Source organism: Orussus abietinus, unplaced genomic scaffold, assembly GCF_000612105.2.
Source record: "Orussus abietinus isolate OABI.00-Male unplaced genomic scaffold, Oabi_2.0 scaffold211, whole genome shotgun sequence".
NCBI classification, from domain to species: domain Eukaryota; kingdom Metazoa; phylum Arthropoda; class Insecta; order Hymenoptera; family Orussidae; genus Orussus; species Orussus abietinus.
In genome coordinates, this window is record NW_019394366.1 from 97,419 (window position 1) to 120,467 (window position 23,049).

At 49.5% G+C, this 23,049-nt stretch overlaps 2 protein-coding genes across 10 annotated transcripts in view; both read left to right on the top strand.

The window, feature by feature from the left end:
* The window catches only part of LOC105702948 (titin), a 101,256-nt gene that overhangs the window by 34,539 nt on the left and 43,668 nt on the right, over window positions 1–23,049 (top strand). For 5 of the 9 annotated variants that reach the window (XM_012430921.2, XM_012430925.2, XM_012430926.2 and 2 more), the window contains exons 33-48: window positions 706–1,438; window positions 1,821–2,328; window positions 2,889–3,055; window positions 3,134–3,263; window positions 7,733–14,035; window positions 14,916–15,239; window positions 16,038–16,119; window positions 16,244–16,464; window positions 16,951–17,025; window positions 18,244–18,348; window positions 18,782–18,970; window positions 19,043–19,247; window positions 19,343–19,412; window positions 19,490–20,227; window positions 20,963–21,020; window positions 21,375–21,428. In XM_012430921.2, coding sequence (XP_012286344.1) covers window positions 706–1,438; window positions 1,821–2,328; window positions 2,889–3,055; window positions 3,134–3,263; window positions 7,733–14,035; window positions 14,916–15,239; window positions 16,038–16,119; window positions 16,244–16,464; window positions 16,951–17,025; window positions 18,244–18,348; window positions 18,782–18,970; window positions 19,043–19,247; window positions 19,343–19,412; window positions 19,490–20,227; window positions 20,963–21,020; window positions 21,375–21,428 — 9,962 coding nt within the window. Of the gene's footprint in view, window positions 1–705; window positions 1,439–1,820; window positions 2,329–2,888; window positions 3,056–3,133; window positions 3,264–3,891; window positions 4,071–7,732; window positions 14,036–14,915; window positions 15,240–16,037; window positions 16,120–16,243; window positions 16,465–16,950; window positions 17,026–18,243; window positions 18,349–18,781; window positions 18,971–19,042; window positions 19,248–19,342; window positions 19,413–19,489; window positions 20,228–20,962; window positions 21,021–21,374; window positions 21,429–23,049 lie in introns of those variants that run through there. The other 4 variants (XM_012430923.2, XM_012430924.2, XM_012430927.2 and 1 more) reach the window with 4 other exon arrangements.
* LOC105702951 lies at window positions 17,546–18,175 on the top strand. Its single transcript, XM_012430932.1, has 2 exons — window positions 17,546–17,991; window positions 18,085–18,175. The coding sequence occupies exons 1-2, from the start codon at window positions 17,691–17,693 to the stop codon at window positions 18,090–18,092; spliced, it is 309 nt and encodes a 102-aa protein (XP_012286355.1). The 5' UTR covers window positions 17,546–17,690; the 3' UTR covers window positions 18,093–18,175.

The following is a 23,049-nucleotide window of genomic DNA, read 5'->3' on the forward strand; positions in this document are numbered from 1 at the left end:
CCTGAAAATTCGTACACCGTTAATACACAAAGTTAAAGTAAAACGTTGATCTAATTAAAGTGTACCGATGTTTTCTACACAATTCTCAAGTTTGACACGTGGATAAGGAACAGGATTGAGTAGGTGTAAAACGTCATGTACACTGTTAAAAGAAATATTATAATTTTACAACATATGTGTAATAAATTTATAATACATGTTATAAATTTGTGTTGATCGGTGCTTGATATGAAATGTTTTTTCTGCAAACATACAAATTTGACATATGTTCCGGGCACATGCGAGGAAAATTGTAGAGACTTACCCAACATAGAAAGCAATGAAAATTTTAAACTCTTCCAGTCTTAAAATCCTCGATTTTTTCAGTTCGCGGCAATCATAACTTTTAATCGGTAGATCATGATCCACGATGTAACGTGAGATGTTACAATCTGTTTAAAGAATTCATAATTTAATGACATCGCGTTATACTTCCGTGAAATTGGTAGAGAAAATGAATAAGTATGTACGTATGAAATATATAATATATGGTATACATTTACGGAATATCCAAATGTAGCGTTATGAAATTGGTTCACCCCATCTGGATCGATGAAAAAAAAAAAAGAAGAAAATGTTACAAAATTAAAGTATCTTTTTTTAACGGGACAGAAGACGGGAAAATTCCTAAGAACGTAATAAGGATAATGTGAATTTAATCCGTAGTGAGGCGCAGCCCCAGGAGACGACGACCCAGAAGACGACGACCACGACGACCACCCAGAAGAAGGCCCACGTCACGGAAGTGGACATCGACTCGGAGAAGATCAAGACCAGTGGACGATATCCTCCGGAACCATCGGAATCCACGGTCCATGGGAAAGAGGTCCACGTGGCCAAGCAGAAGCAAACCCAGAAGGAGGTGAGGGGCGACGTGGAGATCACCCGGAAGATCACGGCCACGGAGACAACGGAAGTGGAGCACAAAGCGAAGACCCAGGAGAGGGTGGTCCAGGGCCCCACGAAACCCAGCAAGCCGCCAGTCTTCACGAAGAAGATCCAACCCTGCAGAGCCTTCGAACAGGAGCAGGCGAAGTTCGAGGTGGAGTTCGACGGGGACCCCCTGCCGACCATCAAATGGTACCGCGAGGACTTCCCCATCCAGAATTCCTCGGACCTGCAGATCTACACCTTCAGCACGAAGTCGGTGCTGATCGTTCGGCAGGTCTTCATGGAAGATTCCGGAGTATTCTCCGTGATTGCGGAAAACCGTGGAGGCAAGGCCAAGTGCAGCGCCAACCTCGTTGTCGAGGAGCGCCGCCGCCAATCCGGAAGAGGAGGCGCGGTTCCTCCGAGTTTCCTGTCCACTGTGCAGAGCACTACTGTAAATGCCGGTCAACTTGCCAGATTCGATGCCAAGGTCTCTGGGACCAAGCCCCTCGACGTCTACTGGCTGAAGGTCGGTATAGGAAAGACGTTCAGAATTTTAAGGCGAAGTGAAACCCGCCTCCAATTATTCGGCTCGAATATAACACTTTTTTAAGAGTGTTTTTCTCTTTAACCGGCAATTAAGGTATCGAAAACCGTGAATCCAGGGGGATTTTTAGGATTTTACTTCGATTCTTTTATAATTATTGTACAAAAATGACATATAGAGTACGCAATTTGGTACAGTACCCAATATAATTCGACACGGCTGTAGATATAAATACCACGTTGGTAACGTAGGTATTTAGAAAAATCCCTTTTATTGACCCTATTGGATTTCTCGACGGGTTTAACTTCGCCTTAAGATTGGCGATGATCGATCGTGGGAAATTAATCATCCTTGGCTCCCACAGAATGGCAAGAAGATCACCGCTGACATCCGCTACAAGACTCTGGAGGAAGACGGCACCTACACGCTCCTTATCCTCGAGACGGTTCCTGAAGACGCAGGGAAATACGAGTGCGTGGCCATCAACGGCGCAGGTGAAGCTCGTTGTGATGCCGAGTGCACCATTCGAGGTCCCCAGACGGCAAAAGCTCCAGGAAAAGCTGGCAAACCAGGACCAGCTCCGGGTCCGGAAAAGGCCCCGAACGTCCTCGAACCCCTCAGAGATAAGACCATCAGAGAAGGATCCTCCGTCGCCTTCGAGTGTCGTATCTCCGGCCAGCCGACACCTACGATAACCTGGAAGAAGGCCGACAAGGTTATCAAGCCATCCAAGTACTTTCAGATGCAAAAAGACGGCGACCTCTGCACCCTGAGGATCTCCGAGGCCTTCCCCGAGGACGAGGGCGTCTACAAGTGCATCGCGAAGAACCCTGCAGGCGAGGTCACCACTTCCGCCAACCTGAGAGTCCTCGGTAAGCGAGGGATTCCACTTAAAAAATTCATATCTCGGTCCTTAACAGGTGAAAAAATATGAAAAAAATTCCTGAAGAGCGTTATAATCTTGAGTTATCTGGAAAAAAATTCCCGGAGAGGAATGGAGGGTGGCGAGGGAAGTTAATCGGGGGTTGTCGTGACTCGTCCATCTCCAGCGCTGTTGCTTATGTTGGTCCTTCGAGTAGCTTAAGGCGATATGAAAATGGCTTATAGGTCTCGTTTATGACGCATTCCGCTTACCTGGGCGGATCGATGATTTTGAAATCGTTCCACATAAATGTGGAGGCCCCGAGGAAGGTCCCGACACCCATGAAATTTAATTTCCTCCCTATTTGTCTACGAATGTTCGATAATAATAATGAGCGAAAAATGAAACTTCATGGGGGGAGGATCTTCCAGGACCTTCCTTAAAGCCTCCCAATTCCCGTAGGAAATTTTAAAACGCTTCGGTGTACATCCATTTGGAGAATGGTTTGAAAAACGCTTGATTTCCTCGCAGCCGCTTTCAGGTCGCCTTAACGTTTCCATTTATCTCCAGCTCCAGATGGGGCGGACACGCTGCCGAAGTTGAGCCCCCTGAAGGACCAGATCGTGTCAGAGGGCCAGCCAGCACAGTTCAAGACCCAGGTGACCCCGGCGAAGCCGAAGCCGACGATCGAGTGGTACCGCGAGGGCGCCCTGATCCCCAGGTCGCCCGACTTCCAGGTGAGTCTTCCCCCATGGCCACCCCTCGGGCTGCGCCCTTTCTCCCGACCCGACCCAACGACCTGGATCCCTCCACAGATGATCCACGAGGGCAACAACGCGGTCCTGCTGATCGCGACGACCTACGAGGAAGACTCGGGCACGTTCACCTGTCGCGCGACCACGTCGGCGGGGACCGTCGAGACGTCCGCTAGGCTCATCGTCAAAAGTAAGAACTGATAATCCACGTATGCCAATTACCCGCTAACTCGGAACCCGGAGATCGAATCCGACCCCCAGGGGTCGGGCCTCTCGCCCTCTAACCCCGCTTCGACCTAACCCGAGAAAGACCCTCCCCAGTGGTCCCGGAACCCTCGCGAGAGTCGGGCAGTTGTCGCACCGGAATGGTACCCCGAAGAACTCCCTGAAGACCCCATCCCCGATCCACTAACCGGTCGACGCGCGGCCGGCCGTGGGCGGCCGGAGGCGGAAAGGCGGAAATGCCGTAAATCGCGGGGCGATTGCCCCCAAAGTCCCGGAACCGAGGCCTCGTGGCCCAGGAGGAAGGAGCGACGACGAAGAGGGACGTTATCGCGGTCCCTCCATGTATCAGCCCGCGAGATTCCGCGTAGAATCCGCAACCCCCCGTTCTCCGTTCTCCGTTCTCCACCGCGCACCCTCTTTCTCTTCTCCGACCCTCTCTCGCTCGCGCCAGGAACACGCACGAGCCGCGGACACGCGTCGCGCGTCTCTATACGTAATACACCTAACGTTCTCTACTAATTACCTACTATATTGTACAACTGAAAGGAAATGCAATAAAAAAGTGATATATATACTTATATATATATACGTAGATGTATGCACGAGTACACGACCGAGGATGCGAGCCGAACGCGGTGCGGATTAGCGATAAGGACCCTTGAGGGGGTCCCTCAGGGTTCCTCAGGGTCCCCGATGAGAGAGCGACCTCGGGACCGGACCCGGACGAGTCATCGCGGAATTTCGGGATGGCTTTGCCCGAAATATCGGAGGCGGCCGCGGAAAACCGCGAGCGGGCCGTGCGCAAAGCCGCGGCGACCCCTCGGGGTTATTTCTGCCGCGTTTACCGTGCATTACGTGGCGCGCTACTATATTAGGCGAGGATGGGAACTCCTTGTTTCGTGGCGAAGATGGAAACTTTTCCTTTCGCGCCGAGGAAGGGAACCCCGTGCTCCGTTACAAGGAAGGAAGCTCCATTTATCGCGCCGAGGAAGGGAATTCCTTGTCTCGGAACGAGGGACCGGAACTCGATTCTCAAGTTCATACAATCAACTATCGCGTGCGAGATTGACAATTTCGTGTAAGACTTTTAAATGTTGACCAATTACGCCACCTCGTAACAATTAAAGAGTTCTCATGCGAATCTAATCCAGGGAGAAAGAAATGTCCTATGAATTCGAAAGTGCGAGCCTTGAATTTCTTGATTTACTACGAAGATAGTCCTTGATTATCGATTTAGAAGGAGGTTCCTCGTTCCGCGATGAGGAAAGGAACTCATCATATGGATAGGAAAAGAGGTCTATATTTTGTGCGAGGAGGAACATGTCTATCGGAGGTATCGAGGCGAATCGACCGGGATGGGCAGCGAGAACGGGCGAAGACTCCGAAGAAGACTTCCGGTTGGCTGGGAGGTGGCTGGTACCGGTGGTACCAGCGATACCAATGGTCCCAGAGGGACCGGCGAGATCGATTAATCCGAGGGACCAGTGGGACCAGCGGGACCAGTGGGACCAGCGAGACCAGCGGGACCATCGCAAATAATAGTACCGGCGAGACCAACAAGACCCGTCGAGGTCAGCCTCGACTCTCCTCGGGAAGGCCGCGGGTCCCATGAGTGATTCAGCGCGTTCCGAAAATACCGGCGATGTGTCACCGTATTCCCGATTTATTCCCGGAGCACGGCGGGAGTCCTCGCCGGCAGGAGGCCCGTCGGAGAAAGAGGACCCAGGAGGGGATAGAAAAACCATGGGCAGCTGTGCCAGGCTCCAGTCGTTTATTTCGATACAAAAAGGCTCTACAACCGCAGACTGGCCCCCCTCGGAGAACCGCACGGTCTTCGGCGTCTTCTTCGGCGTCCTCTTTGGCATCTTCTTCGGGGTCGGCGCGGCGCGCGTTCATCCTGGTCCCCCTTGGCGGTGACACCTCGACCCCGAAGGCCCACTCCTCGTCACTCTGGGCCAGCTCGACCTCACCTGTGTCCAGTTCAAGGAAGGCCGCGCTTCGATCGGGCAGACGCGACCTGTCCGATCGAAGGCGGCGACGCGACCGCGACCGCGACGCGACGCGACCGGCACCCTGGAACGCGCGCGCGGACCGTTCCTTGCTAACTCGACGAGTTCCGATGGATGACTATTAGGGCTAGGCTAAAATAGGACGTAGGGGCGATCCCCACCAGCCACCGGCGCACCAGTAGGACGCCTCTGCCTCCGCCGCCCCCGACGCCTCCACCCACCGACGCCGAAGAGCGTCTCCCACCCCCGCCGCCTCCTCGTAAATCTCGGTCCCGCGGGCAACCCTAACCTTCGTCACCGAATAATTCCTTGGCTACCCCACTCTTCGGATTTTTTCCCGAGAAAAAAAAGACTCACCGAAGAAATATGTCTTTAACACTAGAACTATCAAGACCAGTGAAAATGCTTTCAAATGGCCCGTCCTATACAATACAAATCCCCCGGTAGTTCTAGGGTTAATACTATCGATGGAATATAATTTATATTTCAAAGAATAGTTATTTGTTGATTGAATTTATTCCAGTTTACTTGAGTGGAGTAATTGTTCTTTTAACTCTTTGAACACGGAGCCATTTCGACATATGGCGGAAATTCGTCTGACCGTGCAAGCAATATTGGACCGAATGTCGCGCGCCTTTTGGCGCTCTTAGGAGCCAAAGGGTTAATTAACTAAACATTTCTTTGGTTCGATGGCAGTTCTTTTCTCAGGGTGGACCCGCCTCCTTTCGACCCCTTTCTGCAAACAAAAATGGGAGAATTGCCCAAGCGACTCGATCGTTCGATTAGATCATTCTATTTATAATTAAACCTCTAATTACGGCCGATCTCTGGTCGAGGAGATGGGCGGATTACTTCGTCGTGGAGTGCCAATCGGCGATTTTTGGATGTCGCTTTGGATGCTTTATAGAGGAGAAGGCCACGATTGTGGCCTCTCGTTACGAAACGTCAGTCAGAGGGATGTCGTTATAGTGGCGTTTAAACTTAACTCCGAGGAGAGTCTCTATACTGACGTTTTATTAAAAATGTGACTCAGGAAATAGTCACTGAAGATGCGTTTTGTTAAACCTGACTCAGACAGATGTTACTATACTGGCGTTTTATTAAAAAATCTGACTCATGAGGCAGTCACTATAGGCCAAGGTTATGACTATTCATTTAGAAATCAGTGAAAACCATTTCCTTATCTGAGAGCCGATTGCCCTGGATTTAATGATAAACAACAATGCGATTCGGTTAACAAAGGACGTTCAGCCTTAAAATCGTGACAATGTTTCGATGATTTCCAAAAATTTCCAAGGATCTCTGCTTGCGATTTCCAGTTGATTTCTACATGATTTCATGCATTAAAATGATTTCCTAAGTGAATATCCTCTCACAATAGTCATATTTTCTTTTTTTTTTTTAACAACCGACTCAAAAAACATCTGACTCAAAGTGATGCCACTATAGCGGCGCTCTTAAAAAGCATGACACAGAGGGACGTCACTATAGTAGCGATTAATTAAAAAAAAAAAACTTGACTCATAGGGAAGCCACTATCGTTTTATTATAAACCCTGACTCAAAGAGAAGTCACTATTTTATCAGCGCTTCCTCAATAAACTTCATTCGAAAGGAAGCCACTATAAGGTCATTCCTTTGAAAGCACATCACGCGGATCGAAGTGACTATAGTGCCACGAAGCGCCGTGGCTAGGGTTGGACTTCTCGAAGAGGAGATCCGGAGCCTCGAAGAGCGGAGAACCGGAGGGAGATCCCGGGCACCTTTTCCTCTGCTTTTCCCGGGCTTTCCTCTTGCTTTCCTCACCGGAGTTATTTCGGCGGATACGTTAACTTTGCACCCGGCCCTCGTCGAAAATAGTCGCGGTCGGGCCGCGCGAGGTCGCGCGGAAACGCGGATCCCCCCTGAAGAGTCTCGCTGGGGACCCTGAGGACACTCGAGAACCCGGATGGTAATGCCGCAGGCTGGTATCTCGCGTATAATTAAGATCGTTGGGCAACCGAGTTGCGTCAAGGCTTGCTCGATTACGAAATTGCACCGAGCGAGTGCGCGTGTCGGACATATCGCGTTTACGCCGACACGTAATCCGGCGCAGCTCGAGGCCGACGTATCGTTTCCCGGTGGAAACGTAACCGGGATCGGACCTCTAGGTCCCCTCCTCCGATCGAAATTAATTCTTCCAGTACGCCATAAGCCATAAGAGAATCCCAGATTATCCCCGGAGGGCATCGAACCGGCTCCGCCATCTTGGAGAACGGTTCGCGTGCCGAAGATCGTTTTCCTAACCCGCTTCGTCGTACGTTCTGCCTTGGCTAACGAGTCCTTTCCGCTTGGTGCGTTTGGCCATTATCGCGCACGCAGCTTCCATGAAGTGTGCGAAGGTCTTCCGGGGTATCACGACCGGTGATACCACATCCACCTTGCAGAGAGAAGGGGAATAGTCCAGGAGACCGCGGTTGCCGAAGAGGACCATGCGCCGGGGAGGAAGGTCAAACCGAAGACGGGGACCAGGCCGGAAGAGGTCCTGGTACCTAGAGAAGGAGGGATGGAAGAGGTCCTGGTACCTAGAGAAGGAGGGATGGAAGAGGAAGGAGTACCCGAAGAGTCGGATCTGCCCCTGGGGGATGAGACCTTGCCCTGGAGGAGTGGGAGGGTCCCGAAGAGGCGTCCCGTACCTTGGAGGAGAGTCCAGGAAGAGGAGACGCACACGGAGACCTATGTCGAAGAAGAGGACACGAAGGTCTTTACACAGAAGAAGGATGTTCTTCGGAAGGTGAGGCCGTTGGAAGGCCCGAAGAAGGACGAGGCCAAGCCTTGGACGGAGGAAAAGGTTACCTTGAAGAGGGCTAAGGTGGAGAAGAAGGTCATCCCTAAGGAGACCTTGGAGCAAGTCGATTTGCAGCCGGTACCAAAGACTGTGAAGGAAGTAGATGTGACGAAGAGGAGAGTGGATGAAGAAGAGACGAGCACTGAGACGTTTTTTGAGGATGAGGAGACGAGGATTCTTACGGGTAAAAGGGAGGTGACCGAGAGGAGGACTTCGAGGTCCCTTGAAAGGCCGAAGGACGAGGCCAAGCCTTGGACGGAGGAGAAGGTTACCTTGAAGAGGGCTAAGGTGGAGAAAAAGATCATCCCTAAGGAGACCTTGGAACAAGTCGATTTGCAGCCGGTACCAAAGACTGTGAAGGAGACCGAAGTCATCACGAAGAAACGAGTTGATGAAGAAGAGACGAGCATTGAAACCTTCATTGAAGACGAAGAGACAAGGATACTTACTGGTAAAAGGGAGGTAACCGAGAGGAGGACGTCGAGGTCTCTAGAGAGGCCGAAGACAGATGAGGCCAAGCCTTGGACGGAGGAGAGGGTTACCCTGAAGAGGGCTAAGGTGGAAAAGAAAATAATTCCTAAAGAGGCCTTGGAGCAAGTCAACTTGCAACCGGTACCAAAGACTGTGAAGGAGACCGATGTCATTACGAAGAAACGAGTTGATGAAGAAGAGACGAGCACTGGAACCTTCGTTGAAGACGAAGAGACAAGGATTCTTACGGATAAAAGAGAGGTAACTGAGAGAAGGACTTCGAGATCCCTTGAGAGGCCGAAAAAGGACGAGGCCAAACCTTGGACGGAGGAGAAGGTTACCCTGAAGAGGGCCAAGGTAGAGAAGAAGATCATCCCTAAGGAGACCTTGGAGCAAGTCGACTTGCAGCCGGTACCAAAGACGGTGAAGGAGACCGAAGTCGTAACCAGGAAACAAGTGGATGAAGAAGTAACTCGAAAGGAAGACTACATGGAAGAGGAAGACACAAGGATCCTCACTTCGAAGAAGGAAATAACTCAGAAGACGGTACCCAAACCTGAGGGACCCAAGCCCTGGACCGAGGAGAAGGTCGTCTTGAAGAAAGCTAAAGTCGAGAAGCACCGTGCCCCTGAAGAAACCCTCGAAGAGGTGACGCTGAAACCTGTGGTGACTCAGAAGACAGAACTCCGAAAGACCAGCATTGAAAAAGTCGAATTGAAGACCGTGGATAGAAAGGAGGAACAAACTGTCCAACCAACTAAAGGAACATACCACGTTGAAGAAGATGACAATCGCCTCGTTGTCGACAAAGACTTGGAAACGACGGAAATCGTCGCGAAGAAGGTTAAGCCTAAAAAAGAAATGATTCCTGAAGAGAAGGTGGAGAAGAGCGAGGAAAAGATTGAGCTAAAGCGTGGTCCTAAGAAGAAAGTCGAGGAACGTCTTAAACCTCAGGATAAGAAGACTGAAGTTTCCACCTTCGTCCAAGAAGAGGAATCCAAAATCCTTCAAGTGGAGGAAACGAAGGAGGAGGAGAAAGTTGAGAAGGTGAAACCAAAGAAGGTAGAAAAACGCATCGACTTAAAGAAACCTGAAGCTGACAAATTTGTTGAGACTGAAGAGATCACGTTGGAGAAGGTAACGAAAAAGAAGGACGTGGTTGAGGAATCGATAGAATTGAAACCTGAAGAGAAACCCGAGGAAGAAGCCCCTGAAGAAGTGTCTCGACTTCCGTGGTTAAGGGGAAAGAAGCCACAAAAAACTGTGGTTCAAGTTCCTGAAGAGCGGACTGAAGACATCAAGTCCGTTACCCTGAAGCCCGTGAAAAGAGCTCCGAAGGTCCAGGAGAAAGAGGAGAAGGAAGAAGTCCTTCTTAAACCTGTTAAGCGTCTGCCGAAGGAAGAAGAAGTACCTGAAGAGATCAAGCTGAAGCCCGTCCCCAGGGCACCGGTTGAGGAAAAGGAACAGCAGCCTGAGTTAAGCCTGAAGAAGGTGGAAAAGAAGCCTGAAGTCGAAGAGAAAGAGACACCTTCCGAGGTTTCCAGGGCACCTTTGCGTCGCGTGAAGGAAGAGAAAAAAGACGCCGAACAGGTGAAGGCTGAAGAAGAAGTCGAAGAGAAAACGGAAGAATCGGCTTTAACATGGCGACGGGCTAAAAAGAAGAAGCCCCAAGTAGAGGATAAATCGACCTCATATAAACAAGAAGAGGATACCAAACTTCTGGAGGTGCAGAAAGAGGAAGACACCAAGGTCGTGAAGGTAGCACAGGTTAAGGAAGAAGTTGAAGAGGAGAAGACAGAGGAAACAGCGGTGTCTTGGAGACGGCCTAAAAAGAAACCTGAAGAAAAGAAGACTCTTCCTTATAAAGAGGAGGAAGACACTCGTCTCGTTGAAGAGAAACGAGAAGAAGAAGAGGTCAGCACGTTACCCTGGGTGAGAGGGAAGAAGAAGCCTAAGGACAAGGAAGAGAAGCCACTTGTACCTGAAGAAGCAAAGCCTGAGGAGAAACCCGAAGAGACCGAGGAAAGCTCTCAGTTGCCTTGGATGCGACGTAAAAAGCCGCAGAGAAGTGTCATCGAGAAACCTGAAGAGCAAGTTGAAGATATACGATCGGTCAAATTGACACCTGTCAAACGGGTCCCGAAGGAAGAAAAACCGGAAGAAAAGGAAGAGGTGACCTTAAAGCCGGTGGTGAGGAAACCGAAGGAGGAGGAGATCAAGGAAACGATTACGCTGAAGCCTGTGCCCACCGAAGAAGAGAAGCCTGAAGAAAAAGAGACAAAGGAAATCACGCTGAAGCCCTCTGAAAAGGTGAAACCGAAACGGACGACCAAGAAACCTGAAAGAGAAGTTGAAGAGATTTCGCCGAAAGAAGAGGTTCCCAGTAAGCCGGAAGTGAAGGAACTGAAGCCGGAACAGGTTGCACCGGTGAAGGATGAAGAGAAACCTGAAGAAAAGACCGAGCTTCCCTGGCGCAGGGGTAAGAAACGTGAGGAAAAGAAAATACCTGCTGAAGAAAAGGAGAAACCGGAAAAAATGGAGGAAAAGGCACCAGAAGAAGTACCCGAAGAGAAGACCGAACTTCCTTGGAGGCGTGGAAAGAAACCTGTGAAGAAAATCGTTCCAAGCGAAACTGAGAAGGAAGAAGTAATAGTTTCCGTTCCGGATAAACCTGAAGAGGAAAAAGTAGAGGTAACCTTGAAACCTAAGAAGCGACTTCCGAAGGAAGAAGAGACGAAGGAAGAGATCGTCCTGAAACCGATTCCTAAGAGAGTACCGGAGGAAAAGGAGAAACCTGAAGAAGTTGTTCTGAAACCTGTGAAGAGACTCCCGAAAGAAGAAGAAAGCAAGGAAGTTGGGTTGAAACCGGTGCCTAAAAAAGTCCCTGAAGAAGAGAAGAAACCCGAAGAGGTCAAGTTGAAACCGGTGAGGCGTTTACCTAAAGAAGAAGAGACGAAAGAGGAAGTGACGCTGAAGTCCATCCCGAAGAAGGTTCCGAAAGAAGAAGGGAAGACTGAAGAAGTTTCCTTGAAGACTGGGAAACGTCTGCCGAAAGAAGAGGAATCTGAGGATGTGAGCTTGAAGCCGATCCCTAAGAAACTTTCTGAAGAGAAACCGAAGGAGGAGGAAGTTACCTTGAAACCCGCGAAGAGACTACCAAAGGAAGAACAGGTTGAAGAGAAGGTGGAATTAAAACCTATTCCTAGGAGGGCTCCGAAGGAAGAGGTGAAACCTGAAGAGGTCGCTCTAAAGCCTGTAAAGAGGACACCGAAAGAAGAAGAAAAGGAAGAAGTGAAATTGAAGCCCGTTCCTAAGAGAATACCCGAAGAGGAGAAAAAACCTGAAGAAGTCACCCTGAAACCTGTGAAACGGCGACCAAAGGAAGAAGAGACCAAAGAGGAAGTAACCTTAAAGCCGATTCCTAGGAAACCTTCGGAAGAAGAGGTTAAACCTGAAGAAGTTTCATTAAAACCTGTGAAACGTCTACCTAAAGAGGAAGAGAAGGAAGAGGTAAAGTTGAAGCCGGTTCCTAAGAGACCCTTGGAAGAGGAAACGAAGCCTGAAGAAGTTAAACTGAAGCCAGTAAGAAGAATTCCGAAAGAAGAAGAGGGCAATGAGGAAGTGACCTTAAAGCCAATTCCTAGGAAACCTTCTGAGGAAGAGGTTAAACCTGAAGAAGTTGCTCTAAAACCAGTGAAACGGATACCGAAAGAAGAAGAGAAAGAAGAAGTGAAGTTGAAACCTATTCCTAAGAGAAAACCTAAAGAAGAAGAGGAGAAGCCTGAAGAGATTAGTTTGAAACCGGTGAGGCGACTGCCTAAGGAGGAAGAGGCCAAGGAAGAAGTTACCTTGAAGCCCATTCCTAGGAAACCTTCTGAGGAAGAGATTAAACCTGAAGAAGTTGCTCTAAAACCAGTGAAACGGGTACCGAAAGAAGAAGAGAAAGAAGAAGTGAAGTTGAAACCTATTCCTAAGAGGAAACCTAAAGAAGAAGAGAAGCCTGAAGAGGTTAGCTTGAAACCGGTGAAGCGACTGCCCAAGGAGGAAGAGGCCAAAGAAGAAGTTACCTTGAAGCCCATTCCTAGAAAACCATCGGAGGAAGAAGAGAAACCTGAAGAGGTTAGCCTCAAACCCGTAAAACGATTGCCCAAGGAGGAGGAAACCAAAGAAGAGGTAACCTTAAAGCCCGTTCCTAGGAAGCCTTCTAAGGAAGAGGAAAAACCTGAAGAAGTCAAATTGAAACCTATTCCTAAGAAACCAGCTGAAGAAGTAGCAAAAGTTCCTAAGGAGGAGGAACTGATTCCTCGCAAAGTCGAAGAGAAACCTGAAGAGAAGGAAGTACCTTCCGAAGTCTCAGTGGAAAAGGTGTCATGGCGACGAAGCAAAGTCCTGAAGAAACCTGAAGAGAAACCCGTCGACAAGGTCGAAGTCGTCGAACAGCCAGAAGCTCCGGAAGTAGTCGAAATCAAACCTGAAGAAGTTGAAGAAACAAGACACACCGAGAGCCTGGAAATCTCCTGGCGCAAAAAGCCGGAGAAGAAGACAAAGAAAGTCGTGGAGTTCAAAGAAGAGGTGACCGTGGTTCCCATCGAAAGCCGAACGGAGATCGTCGAGGAGAAGGTCGAGGTCACCACGGAGGAAGAAACGCAAAAAACGGCAGTTCCTTGGATACGAGGAAGGAAAAAGCCAAAGCCCGTGAAAGACCTCTCCAAACAGGAAGAAACCATCAAAAAGGTTACAGAAGAGCTCGTCATCGAACTCGAAGAGAAGGTCCCTCAACCCGAAGAAAAGCCCACTCTACAGCCAGAGGTCGCCCCTGAAGAAGTCGAGGAAGAGAAGCCATCCGAAACGACCGCATTTCCATGGAGGAGAGGAAAGAAGGTTCCAAAAGAAAAGCCAAAGAAACCCGAAGAGCAGAAGACACCTGAAGAGGTACCCGAAGAAAAGATAACGGAAGAAATCGTAAAGACCACGATCGTCTCTCGGAAGAAGGTTCCCGAGAAACTGGAGGAAGAGATCATCCAGATAGTTCCCGAAGAGCATCCTGAAGAGGAGGCCGATGAAACCACTGTGCTGGAGCGAACGGAAAAACGAATCAAGAGGAAACAACGGACCCAAGTCGACATTTCCATCGCCGACAGAGACAAGAAAGTTGCACCTAGGTTCATCAAGAAGTTGCAGCCGATCGTCGCAGAGGTCGGAAAACCGGTGACGTTTGCTTGCACCGTCATCGGCACTCCTTTTCCGGAAATCGCGTGGTACCGAAACGAACAGGAACTGAAACCAAGCGAGAGGCACACGGCATCCCTCGTGGAGAACACGGCCACCCTCGAAATCGTCACCGTCACCGAAAGAGACGTCGGCATCTACACCTGCAGAGCGTCGAACCCTGCAGGCGTCGCGACGACCACCGTCAACCTCGTCGTTCTCGGTAGGACCATCAACCTCTACGCACCCGAGACTCGACACGGTCTTGCATCTGCGTGTGTTGCGTGCTGTGAATCGCGTGATGCATATTTATTCCGCGCCTTGCGCGAATTTAACCATCTACCCTTTTCTAATTATACCTCAAGGGTCGCGTCAAACGCGGCGGATTAAGGCGATATGAAATTAGCATCCGAGGAATCAATCGTTTATGAAGGTTCCCTCCGAACTGGGTGCACCGAATTGTTCGAAATTTAACCATTTGAATATAGAGGCCTTAAGGTGATATGAAAGAGTCATTCCATAGGTATCAAACTGTCAAATTATTTATAAAATTTTTCTTCAAACTGGGTGCACCGAATCGTTTGAAACTTCAGCTCGTGATTACGGAGGCCCTAAGGAAAAACGCCATGCTCATGGAATTTCATTTTTAAACATTTGTTTTTTTTTGGAAAATGATATCTCATGAACATCACAGTTTCAAATGATTCGGCGCACTTCGTTTGGAGAAAAGTTTTGTAAACATTTTGACGTTTGGATATTTATAGAACCACCCTTTCGTATCACCTTAAGGCATTTATAAACATTTAAAATTAAATTTCATGGATGTCAAGACCTCTTTTAGGGCTTTCATAGTTAAATGGTAAAATTTCAAGCGATTTCGTATATTTAGCTCGGAGAAAAGTCTCATAAACAATTAAACCGACGGATGCCACTTTCATGCTACCTTAAAGTTATTGTGATTCGTGATGAGCGCCGGTAAATGGAATGATGTACTAATTGATTGGAGTTCGTGCAGCGATTAAACCAGAGATATGGCTTTTTGCTCGGTGTGTGGCACTCTTCGGCATGCAATTTGAGTAATTGTTGATTTTTCCTGTGTACAGAAAAAGAGGAAGAGGGCATTGCCCCACGTTTTATCAAACCGGTCAAGCCGTTGTTGGTTGAGGAAGGTCAGCCTGCCAGGATGACCTGCGTCGTGACGGCCACGCCGGTTCCGGAAGTCAGGTGGTACCGGGGTCAAGAAGAGATCCTGACCGACGAAGCGACGGAAGTGACCTTCACTCCGGAAACCGGCGAGACGGTTCTCACGATTTTGCATCCACAGCCTCTGGACCAGGCCATTTATCGGGTGATAGCCACCAACAAATTCGGACGAGCAGAATGCAGAGCGAATTTGGCATTCGTCGCTCCTCAAGAGTTACCTGAAGGTGAGATTCTCGACAAGAAGACTAAGGTAGAATTGAGAATGGCAATTGGAGAGAATACCTGATTTGTTTCTTTGCCCTTTATTCCACTGGCGGTAGAGGGAAAAATAAAATGAAACCCAATCCTCATCTCTCGGACCTATAAAGTGGAATTTATGAAAATTAAAAGCTCCGACCTTATATCCTAGAGGATGGATTCAAAGCAACTTAGTACAGATACATTCTTTGCCGGAACTAAAATAAATTTAAACAAAAAATGTAGGAAAAGTGAGGTTTTGAAGAAGAATAATTGTAATTTTTGCGGTGAATTTGCGAAAGTCTTAATCTTATCCTATTGAAGTTTACTTGCGGATTGCTTTTATATCTTATTTGGGCCGCGTTGGGTTAATAGGAATAGTCTTGGGCTGCATTTGAAATATATAACATAATTGATGTACAAATGTAACAAAATTTCTTTCCCAAGTGAAGCTCCTTATGCTACAGTAGTACAACTTCGTATACCACGAAGTGGGAGGGTAGCGAAAATTGAAACACTTATTTTATTTCTACAGTTAATTATTATTTCTATTAATCAGGTGCAGTCAATATTGACACAATTATTGCTTGCCCAATATACAGTTAAACCCCACGCAATTGAGAGATAAAGTATGTTACAAAACATCTGATAATAATAATAAAAGAATAAAGTCTCGCGAGGCCGCGTTATTAATGGTTGGAAGCCGCGGGTTGGACTGCTCGGTTTACATAATTGTTAATTAACAATGTCATGGATATGTGAATCCTAACGGATCGTCATTTCAGAGAGCTTCACGGAGGAGCTTGCCCCGATGATCGTGAAAGAATTGCCGAGATTGGTCCCGGCAAAGGACGGCGAGCTGACGAGGTACGTTCTCCAAAATGGCGGACCCTAAGAAGCGCTTCTATCTATGATCTCTCTCCCGTATAGTCTCTCTTCCGACCATAGTTATTAGTTGACAGTTATTATCGGCAATTATTTAATTTCAAAGGCTCGAGGTGAAGTTCAGAGGCAAGCCGACTCCTCAAGCAAAATGGCTGAAAGACGGCATCGAGGTGATTCCTTCGAGGGACTTCCAGATCGAACAACCCGACGAGTTCACCTCGGTCCTGACAATTGCCGAGACCTACCCTGACGACACCGGGGAGATCACCTTCGAGGTGCACAACCCGCTGGGTGTGTCCACGACCACGACTTACCTCTCGGTGGAAGGTGAGGTCCTCCTCGTAGCATCGCTCTTTTTCTTCCCGGCAGTTGGCTGATCTAATAAGTTGAATTGAGTTCTTTTCAGCATCATCCAGCAGTCATCGTCAGACCTCGAACCCCGATCGCCTTTCCCCTGGTCCCCCTTTAAGACTTACGATTTATTCGCTACACTCAACACGAAACAAAATACCGCTTCCTCTTCTTCCGGAATTCCGAGGTTACTTCAAGTTGCACGAATATTTCTTCTCAACCGAGAATGAGAATGTTCGTATATGGTGCATAATAATTGACTTCAGTTGTTTTCTGACCGGATTAACATAATGTAACTGAAATTGTGATCAGAAAGGATGATTGACGGGCATATATATATTAGACAAAGTTTCTTTGCACCTGAAGAAGGTGTTTTTGATTCGATTCCGAATTCTGGGAAAGGGAGGAGGTCGCGTCGTCGTCGAGGTCGTTCTTGGTTTTAACTAGACCTTAATTCCCCAGGAATCGTCGGGACCAAGGTGTACAGGAAACCGGAGTGGGTGACCCAGATGGAGGAGATGCAGGAAGCTCTTCGAGGTAAGCACGATTCGGAGAGACTTCGATGCATGGCCGCGAGTGTGCGCACGATTGGCTTTTCGAGTGACAGCCTCGACGAGGTCGGCTTCCCTTCGAGAATCCGAGGATCCACCATCGGCGACCTCTCCGTCGCCGACGAGGAGAACTACCCAGAGGACATCCAACCTCCCCAGGACCTCGAAAGGTCCGAGGTCGAGGCGTCCTCGAAGCCCCGAGGGAGAAGAAGACTTCGCACGAAGGAGACCTCGAAATCGGAAAACCGCACATCACCCCGAGAGGTCAAAAGACAGGGCAGCACAGAGGGTGGGAAGGCGACGAGGTCGCCCCCTGCGAAGAGGTCGAGGTCCTCAACAGAGGAGAGAAGAGCGACGCCCTCGCCGAGCTCCTCGAGGGAACGGAAGAGGAGAGGTCCTTCGGATCCTCGGCCGAGGTCGTCTCCGGTGAGGAGCGAGAAGCGAGGTCGGGACTCTGGGAAAAGCGAGGTCAGCGAGAGGAAACCCCGAGAGGTCAGGAAGAAGAAGATCACCCTGGACTTCGACGAATTTCCACCGCCGAGGTCGGAACGTCCCGGGTCGGTCGCGACCGGCATCGCTTCTTGTCTCTCGCCTATCGAGGAGAACAGCGAGACCTCGACCTCGAGCGGAGGTCGAGGTCGGCCCTGCGAGATGCCGCACCGGAAGTATCACACTTACCCGAGGTCGCGGATTCCACTGCCTCGACGGAGACTGACGAGACCTCACGACCCTAGGATGTACCCCCTGGAGCCTCGCGAGGTCGACCTCGAAGCCTTCCAGCAGCTTCACACCGCCGATAGCCAGGAGGAGCTGCAGGAGTTCCTGCTCCTGGAGAGCCAGTGCAGCGGCCATCTTGGTCTCGGGACCGCCACTTCAGCCTCCGCTTCCGCGTCGGCGTCGGAGTTGTCCTTCGGCGGTTTCCGCAGCGAGGACGACCGGGGCACCGTGTCAGGTACCGCTCTAACTAACAATGCCGACTAATAGTTAGCCGAGTCAGGCTGCATGAGCTTCGCAACTTTTCGTGTGCGTTTCTTCGTCTAACCAGATTACTGACACCGGCCTCGCATCAGCCACGTAGAGAGGGACCGGGAGATGCACGACCGGGTGCACCAAGCGAGGTCGACCCTGAAGTGCAGGTAAAATTGGAGGTTAATCAGACATTTGAAGACGTCATATGAAGTGTAATCGATTGATCTCTTTGCAGCCACTCAGTCCGTGCCGCGATTTATTCAAGAGATTACGGACATCTACACCCAGGAAGGACAGACCGTGGTGTACGAGTGCACCTACTCGGGCAATCCCGTTCCGGGTAAGAAGTTTAACCCTTTCGATCCTGACCTAGGTCGACATCCATATAACAAGTAGATACTTACGCTGATCTTATTTGATATGGTAGCATATTAATTGATAGTTATTACTGGTACGAGTGTATCTACTCGGGCAATCCCGCTTCGAGTAAAAAGTTTAACCCTTTCATTCCTGACCATAAATAGATACACTGATCATAGTTATTAATTAATAGCTATTATTGGCAATTATTTAATTTCATATGAATTTGAAATTTTTTCATTTGGAAAATATGGTCAGTAAATTGAATAAAATAAGGATAAAGGAAGTCTGATTGCGATCTTAAAAAACAATGATAACGAAAAGAACCGGTTAAGTATAAAAAATAATGAATAAATGTACGAAACGAGGGTTAAATTGCTCCTTTAACTTCAATTTCTTGGGTTTTCGAGCAGACGTGGTTTGGTACAAGAACGACAAGCTGGTGAAGAACACGGAGAACCTGAAGATACGTATACTGGACACGGAGAAGAAAACGACCTTAACCATCAGATCCGCCACTCGGGAGGACGAGGGCGTCTACGTCTGCAAAGCTACCAGCGAAATCGGATTGGCAGTCACAAAGGCCAAGCTGCGAGTGACGGGTAAGACGATCGTACTTCAAGGTCCTCTTCGACATAGGACGATTATTGAGAATTTTTTCGCCACTGGTGAAGATGCGACCAGAGAGACGGAAGGGCCTGCGGAAGAAGAGCTGCAGGAGGCGAAGGTTGAGGTCAGACTGGAGAAGAAGAAGAAGCCCCTGCCAAAGAAGGCAAAGGAAACCAAAGAAAAAGTCAAGACCGAGCGCGTCAAGGTCGATGCCAAGAAGAAGGTGGTCCTTGAAAAGGCTCTGGGACCGACCGAGCAACCCGAAGACAGGTGAGATTATTCTTTCTCCACATAATTCACGTTAACAGAATATCACTGTTATTAATTATTATTTTTGATATTAATCCTTTCCTTCCCAACACCAGAGCGATCGTGGACGTCTCGGAGACCCGAGTGTTGGAGACCACGGAGACCATCGAGGAGACCGCGCGGAAGGTAAGAGAAACCTGAAGAGCCCCTAAAAGTCGCCGAGGAAGGTCGCGGTAAAATCGAAATGGTGATTGTCCAATTAGCCGGCGCGGGCGACCAAGGTGATACCGATCCAGGAACCCGTTACCACGGCGGCAACGGCGTCCCTGAAGAAGATCGACACCAAACCCGAGGAGATCTCCTTCGACGCGACGGAGGAGCGCGCGAGGACCATCATCGAGGAGCGCCAGAGCGTCGTGGTCTCCGAGACGACGACCACCGAGGACATCGTCCCTACCTTCGGAGAGGAGGTGACCACTGTCACCACCACGACCAGAAGAACCGAGACCAAGGAGACTCCCCGAAGGAAGAAGCCGAAGCCAGAGAAGAAGGCGAGCGTGGAGAGGGTGATCGAGGAACACAGGGAGAAAATCGCGAAAGAGGTCACGGAGACGATGGAGTTGCTGAGTGCCAGGGACTTCGGCCCTGGGGAGTCTCCTCTTCGGGAACTGGCCACCATCGGCTACCTGGTTCGCCAGGGTGTCTCCGTCCACGAGATCAACGAGACCTTGTACAGAACCGATGCCTTCCCAGCCCTGAGGACCCCCGACGCCCAGAACGCGCTGGTCCAGCTGGTGGAGAGAGAGGGCCATGGGACCCTTGTCACTCAGGTACTTGCCGAAGAGACCACGACCGACGAGAGCGTGGTCGCCGCCACCGTGGGCTTCAGGGCCTTCATGAGGATGGTCGAGCTGCAGAGCGCCACCGTTGAAGAAGTGATTGCTCACTTCGCCCCTGAAGACTTCCGCCCCAGAGCCTGGGAGGCTTCCGAGGCCATCGAGGTGATCTTCGCCAACCTTCCCGTCAGGGACCTGGACCGAGACGTAATGACGGTTGCGAGACAATTTCGGTCCAACCTTGGTTTTCTTTACCAATTCAATTAAAAAAAAGGGGGGTTCAGTCCCGGTCTAGTAAGAAAAGAAACGTCCACTTCTGACTTTTTCGGTTACTTTCGGATTTTTTTGGTTCTGGTATCGGTTTCCGTTTTTTTTTCTTTTTTAAATTAAATTAGAGGTGCATCGCGCTGGTCGAGTACTATACCGCTCTCCCTCAATTTACGCGGCACTTTTTTTCCCCAGTAAATTATAACACAATTTACGCGGTTTTTATTTCCAATATTTTTTTTCATTTGTACTGACAGACTTTACAGACAAACATTTATATTAGAGATATTGCTCCCGTGGAAATCATGCGGCAAGGTTTAAGAAACTGAGTTTATTCCGCTCTGTAAATGGAAGCGCAAGAGAATCGAAGAGGACCGATAGAGAAAGATACATCCGGTCCGGTTCCGATGTAACGAGTCCATTATTGACAAGAATCGGTTTCAGTTCCGGATTTGCTTGAAATAAAAATTCCGTTCGGATTTTTTTCGGTCCGGTCCAGACCCCTGGTTCCGACGGACACCTGATCCCCGTCCTCGTCCTCATCTCCGTGAATTAATTCATACACACATTAGCTAACAAATCCCTGGTTTGACAATTTCTTGGAAATTGACGTTCCCCATTGTTCTCCAAAAGGTGACCGAGACGGAGGACCGGAGGATGATCGAGCGGGTGGAGGAGGTCCGAGTGTCGGGTAAGTCCGGGAGGAGATAGCCTCTTCAGGGTGTTCTCAGTGTTCTGCCAGCGCTTGCAGAGAGTGTTCGCTTGCCCCCGAGCGGGGGCGCTTCGCCCCCGAGTGACAGCACCCCCGCGGCTGAAAAACCCCGCTGATTCCAGAGAGAGAGAGAGAGCGAGAGGTAGAGAGAATAAATGAGAGAGAATAAAAGGACCCGCAAGAGTCTAGAGAGGCTTCCTTTGTACAGCTTAATAAATAATCGCCGATAATAAAAGAACTCGTGTTTTTTTAACTAACTGAACGTCCTCTTTCTTTCGCCTCCCTCGCGAACCGCCGGATTTCCGAAAGATATCTCCCTCTTTCTGATTGCAGTGAGGAAGGACGAGCGGAAGACGGTGCTCAGGAGGGATGTCCAGGAGATCAAAGGTTCGACCCATCGGGCACCGATCGATGTCCCCATATTTATGATAATTTTAGGGGAGAGCCCGTGGGGAGCTGGGGGACGGACTCGAAATGAGCAGACCTCGATTCGAGGTCGACGTCCGTCCCCGGCTCTCCGGGCCCTCCGACCTCTCTCGTCGTTCTTCCCGTCGTTTCGCTCTCGGGTGCATGAGACGCGCTTCGCAAACCGCGAAGCACCCTCGAGCTCGATTTCCTTTTCGTTTACGCTTATGCCGCTATGCTTTGACACGCGCAGCCGTATTTCTCAGTGATTTCTGTAAGCCATGTCGCAAGCTCCAGAGCCTTGACCCGCTCGCGCTTCTAGAAGAGCCGCTTCGCACCTACGGAATGCCACGCGACGTGTAAGTATCTCGCCGAAGAGAGTCTTGGTTTGCCCGGTTGTGGATTTTCTGCCCCGAGACCCCGGGTGTGAGAGTGAAAGAGACCTCGACCTCTCCCCCGTGGGGCGAACGTCCCCACGGGGTCGTAGCTTCCGTCGAGGTCGCTCGTCGGATGATTTTTCCACCGACCAAATCAGCTCCTTGGGAGACCTCGTTTGCACCAAACCAACGAAGTTAGGAGACCTCGGTTGCGTCGAGGTCGCTCGTCGGGAGACCTTATGTGCTTTGAGATTAACTCCTCGAGAAACCTCAATCGCATTAAGGCTACTCGTCGAGAGACCTCATTTGCATCTAGGTCGCTCATCGGAGGACCTCTTGTAGGTCGAGGTCCCTCGTCGAGAGACCTCGTTTGCCTTAAGGTCGACCCAGGAGGATACCTACGTTGTAGGGGCCACATTTTTCGGGATTTCGGACGTTGGTACTTATCCAACAGTTTTGTGTCCAGTCTTGTTCGTTTTCGTGTCTCGTCGACATGCGCTTACGCAGGCGCAGCCGGTGCATGCAACTAGCCGAATTGCGTATGTACACTTTGGTATCCACTGTCCACTGCGCATGCAATTACCACATACTCGTATATGCACGTCTACGTACGCCAAACTCACAAGCCAGCTCGCTCGTGTTCAGAGATGGGCGCCAGACCTCATTTTTTATATGTTACTATTACCACTATTTTTTTTTTTATACATTACTTCGAATGGCCGGGACTTCGTTCAGTTCTTTCCATGCCCAGATAACATTTGTTATCTTAATTGAATATAATAAAAGCATAAATTAAATCGACCCCATCTTTGCCAACGCGTCGTCCGTCCTGTCCAGTCTGCGCATAGAGACCTCTCGCAAGCAAAAGCTGCTCCAGATTTTTTTTAGAGCGATCAGCGATATCCGCGTGCTAAAAAAAGTCGAGGCGATAAGAAATTGGCGAGCATCGAGCGAGCACGAGCATCGATGCACACACGAAGCGGTGCGGAGGAAGCGCCGAAAATGACAAAGAGGCTTAGATCACACATATCCAGACCTCACATTGGACCTCCCACTCCCAAATGTTCAGTAAGCAAAATGGCCTTAACTGTGTGGGTGAGTGTCAGCTCACGTGGAATCTTCGTTTATCCCTTCCACTGCAACACAAAGTCTACATACATGGTCTAATGTATGATTGGGTCCTATCTCCACACCTACACAATGCACCTTAGTTCCTGTGGTCAGCT